At 40.8% G+C, this 4,621-nt stretch overlaps 2 protein-coding genes and 1 pseudogene across 3 annotated transcripts in view; all 3 read right to left on the reverse strand.

Moving 5' to 3' along the window:
* LOC126404356 (gastrula zinc finger protein XlCGF17.1-like) overlaps positions 1-4,621 on the reverse strand; it is a 124,222-nt pseudogene that overhangs the window by 81,774 nt on the left and 37,827 nt on the right.
* The window catches only part of LOC126404328 (zinc finger protein 239-like), a 59,149-nt gene that overhangs the window by 44,444 nt on the left and 10,084 nt on the right, over positions 1-4,621 (reverse strand). The window lies entirely within an intron of this gene.
* On the reverse strand, positions 62-4,617 carry LOC126404644 (zinc finger protein 239-like; the record flags this gene model as incomplete). The annotated part of the gene is made up of 1 exon (XM_050068023.1): positions 62-4,617. A coding segment is annotated over one exon (1,083 nt), but the record flags the coding sequence as incomplete, so codon positions are not given.

Consider the following 4,621-nt stretch of genomic DNA (forward strand, 5'->3'; position numbering starts at 1 on the left):
TGATCTTCCTGATGTGTGCAGATACTCCAATTGTTTGCTTTATGCCGATGACACTGTCATTTTTCTCTCTGACACAGAGCCTAATATTGTAAACTTTAAACTCTGCTCTGATCTTGGTATCCTACATGACTGGTTGAATGCTAACCACTTAACTATCAATGTCAAGAAAACGGAATGTATGTACTTCCACTCGCCCAAGAGATCAATATTCATCTTAGACCCAATCCACTTTGCTAATCAAAACCTATCCATCACAGAAACCTATAATTATCTTGGAGTATCTCTCGATTCAATCTCACTTACCGTAATCATGTTCATTATTTAACAAAGAAACTCAACCAGAAACTGAATGTATATACCAAGATCAGACCATACCTTACCAACGTTATCTCCAGCACGTATCTACATGCAGTCATTCTCTCAACAATATCCTACTGTCTCCCAATCTGGTCCCTCACCACAAAAGAAATTACTGAACCAATAGCCAGACTGTACAATAGAGTTTATAAGATCCATGGCAAATTTCCCCTCTGGACTCACCAATGTACTGCACTTTCAAATTTGAATGCCTTGACCTTTCAGAACTACACAAATAATCAGGCTATTAACGCATCACTAGATCAGTCTCCCAAGAACATATCCCAGCACCAGCCTGTAAAAATAGCTATGGTCAGAGATCATTTTTTCATGCATATACCAAACTCTTGAATGAGATCCCATTTCCTATTAGAGTAATAACCTCTGTTTTACATTTTAAACAGGCATACAAACACTGCCTGATGGAAGGATACATCTGCAACCACTGACTTAACCCATAATTTGTGCGTACTTCATTCAAGTCCATGCCTCTCTATATGTTCATGTTACTGTTTGCTTTTATGTGTTTGTTAGATGTCACTGTTTTTGTGATATGTTTCTCTCTTTATGTGCTGCAGAACAGGAACCTGCTGTAAACCAGTTTTAACTGAGTCAGGCCTGATCAATTGTGACTGATCTATATTATGTTATTTTTAATCTTTTCCTGTAAAAATAAAAATGAATGAATGAAATGAAATGCATTGTGAGCCGCAACATTGCCCCGGACAGTTGCATGATTGATTTTTAAAAGTTTGTGGTCAGTGTACGGAAATTGCTCAACTTCAGCAAACACTGAAATGAAGAGACTTGGAGAACCACGGAGAAAAGTTACAGCCAGCGGGATTGCTTTAATTGCAAAGTACAACTCAACAATACAGGTCGTAGAAAATAGCGGACACAGCAGAAACAGCCCCGCTCATACAACTTCCAAAAACCTTTATACTATCTGAGTGAGTGAGCGTCTGTTCTTTTGTGTGCATGTGTGTATGTGTGTGTGCGTCCATGTGCGTACGTGTCTGGGTGTGTGTATGTGTGTGTCCATGTGCGTTCGTGTCTAGGTGTGTGTCTATGTGTGTGTATGCGTCCATGTGCAGATGTGCCTGGGTCTGGGACCTAACCGTTCTGCCCAGTTTGATTTCCTGGAAATGACTGTACAACAATTACTCAACATTACAAAAACAACTCCTAAAAGGAGTCCTTCCTATTGCGAAATCTGACATCTGGTCAACTGTTTCTAAGACCTTTTGCAACTGACATCATTTTCACATTTGATATAGAACAATACATTATCTGCCTCTACATAGACCCTCCTCTTTATGATTTTATCATAAATTATTCGCATAGATAATGTATGGTAAATGAACGCCTATGTTTGTATAAGTATGAGTAGGATATATGGCAATGTGGATACAACCAGTGTTCCTTACTAACATGAATATGTGGTCTTGTGTGAAACTCTTAAACTTGAATATGATAAGGTGATAAGGTCATAATAATAAAAAAAAGTTTCATGGCATTCATTCTACTATTATGTATTTATTTCTTAATATTTTACATAGAGGTTTAGGAGTTGAGATATTACGCGCTGGGATCGGATCGGTACTTGGTATTGGCAGATACCTATGGTTCAGGGATCGGAATCGGTATCGGGAAGGATAAAGTGGTCTCGGTACATCTCTACGAAAAACCTGGCGGCTGTTGAATCCAGGAAAAGTCCCCCATCGGCCCCCTCCCGTTAGGCGGCCTAACAGATGAATTTTCAACACATAGATCAAATACACCAGATAAAATGCAACTTACTTATTAGACTATAATGGAATCACAGAAATCATTTTGGATAATATGCATAACTTGCTAAGTTGAAATCAGAGTACATTTCCCTCTTGTAAAATCAAAACATAAAAATGAATACAGAAAATGGTGTCAGAGCGGTGGAGTATGCTGTTCACAGTCTCTTGTTTATGTGATATCTTGTATGTGGTTGTGGTGTATATATTCCCCGTCCTCTCTTCCAGGAAAGAGTATCAGCCATTGTTCATCTCTCTCTCTCACAGTTCCTCCTCATCATTTGAATTTGTCTATGTAATCAGGAATTGGGAATAAATCTGGTATTTCCTCCCCCCTCTGCGCCAGAAGGACTCTGCGCACCAATTGTCCAGGGGTTAGCATACTTAGCATTTGTGCTCCTTGTATGCCCGTTACAAGGTTCAGCTTCTTGTCCATCGCTCTCTCACACCATTTCTTCAGGATAGGCACGATGCAACATGTCAATAAGGAAAACAGAATGAGTACTATCAGTACAATTATCCCTGTTTTAGCCAAAACGGCTCCCCATTTTCCAAAAATTTCCTCTCACCCATCCCACTTGATTCTTCCACTCTTACCAGCATTTTCAGTCATTTCAGATTTTAAGGCTTCGAGCTTACTCATAGCAACAGAAAATGTTCCATCAGGCTAAGTGTTATTCGAAATAAACGTACAACAGAGTGTCCCGGACATTTTACATACTCCCCCTATTTCTGTTAAAATCCAATTTAAAGCTTGCCTATTCTACCACGCCATGGCACTGGTTTCATGCAGTTGCTGACCTAATTGCTTAAGAACTTCAAATGTGTAGTTGACATATTTCTGTTGGTTGTAGAAGGTTGGTTGTGATTGTACAAGAACTACTCAACATTACAAAAACAACTCCTTAAAAGGAGTCCTTCCCAGTGACTCCAAAGTACAACAACTCGAGAGTATTCAAAAACAACTTCTTATAAGGAGACCTTCCTATTGTGAAATCTGACATCTGGTCAACTGTTTCTAAGACCTTTTGCAACTGACATTATTTTCATATTTGATATAGAACAATACATTATCTGCCTCTACATCAGCTCTCACACATGGGAGTCCTACAGGGAGGAATCTGGTGGTCCAACATAGGGTTACAGTTGAAATAAAAAACAGATAAAAATAATCAAAGACAAAAGTAAGATATCACAGCTATCAGGGCATGGGGAGGAAGCAGTAGGAAGATGTTTGCCTGGCCCTGAAAATGTCCAAAACAATGCAGGGTAAACACATTTGTGGGCTTTAATGTCACTACCAACATTGGTCACATCATGACGGGTTATCTCTGGTGTGAACACATCGGTGGATTTTTAGGTCATACCGTTCAATAAAAGCTTTCTCACACTAGTCACAGTTGTACGGGTTCTCTCCTGCATGCCGGCATTGGTGGGCTCTCAAATTACTGCACCGGGCAAACAATCTTCCACATTGGTCACACCAGTACGGTTTCTCTCCTGTGTGAATACGTTGGTGGCATTCTAAGGCCCCTGAATGTGCAAAGGCTTTGCCACATTGATCACAGCTGTACGGTTTCTCTCCTGTGTGAATACGTTGGTGGACTTTTAAGGTCCGTGACAGTGCAAAGGCTTTGCCACATTGATCACAGCTGTATGATTTCTCTCCTGTGTGAATACGTTGGTGGAATTTTAAGGTCCGTGACCGTGCAAAGGCTTTGCCACATTGATCACAGCTGTAGGGTTTCTCTCCTGTGTGAATACGTTGGTGGACTTTTAAGGCCCCTGACCGTGTAAAGGCTTTGCCACATTGATCACAGCTGTAGGGTTTCTCTCCTGTGTGACTACGTTGGTGGACTTTTAAGGCCCCTGACAGTGTAAAGGCTTTGCCACATAAATCACACCTGTATTGTTTCTCACCGGTGTGAATATGTTTATGATTTATTAAGGTTCCGAATTGGGAAAACTTTTTCCCACATTGGTCGCACCCGTATGGCTTCTCTCCTGTGTGACTGCGTTGATGGGCTTTCAAGTTACCTGCCTGTGTGAAAGCTTTGCCACATTGATCACAGCTGTACGGTTTCTCTCCTGTGTGTATTCTTTGGTGAGTTTCAAGGGACGTGCGCTGCGAAAAAGTTTTCCCACATTGGTCACAGCAGTGCGACTTCTCTGCAGTGTGAACACAGTGGTGACTTTTTAAGCTACGTAGAGTGGTGAAAGCTTTCTCACATTGATCACAGTTAAACGGTTTCTCTGCTGTGTCAATGTCTTGTTTTTTTGAGGTCCCTGACTCTGTGACATCCTTCCCACTTTGGAAAAAACTGGACAGTTCCCCTTCAATGTGAATGCGTTGATGGGCTTTGAGGGCACTGCAGCGCAAAAATGTTTTCTCACATTGGTCGCAGCTGTATGGTTTCTCTCCAGTTTGAACTCTTTGATGAATTTTTAAAGATCCAGATGTTGTGAAGGATTTGTCA

The sequence above is a fragment of the Epinephelus moara genome, chromosome 17 (genome assembly GCF_006386435.1).
Source record: "Epinephelus moara isolate mb chromosome 17, YSFRI_EMoa_1.0, whole genome shotgun sequence".
Lineage (NCBI taxonomy): Eukaryota > Metazoa > Chordata > Actinopteri > Perciformes > Serranidae > Epinephelus > Epinephelus moara.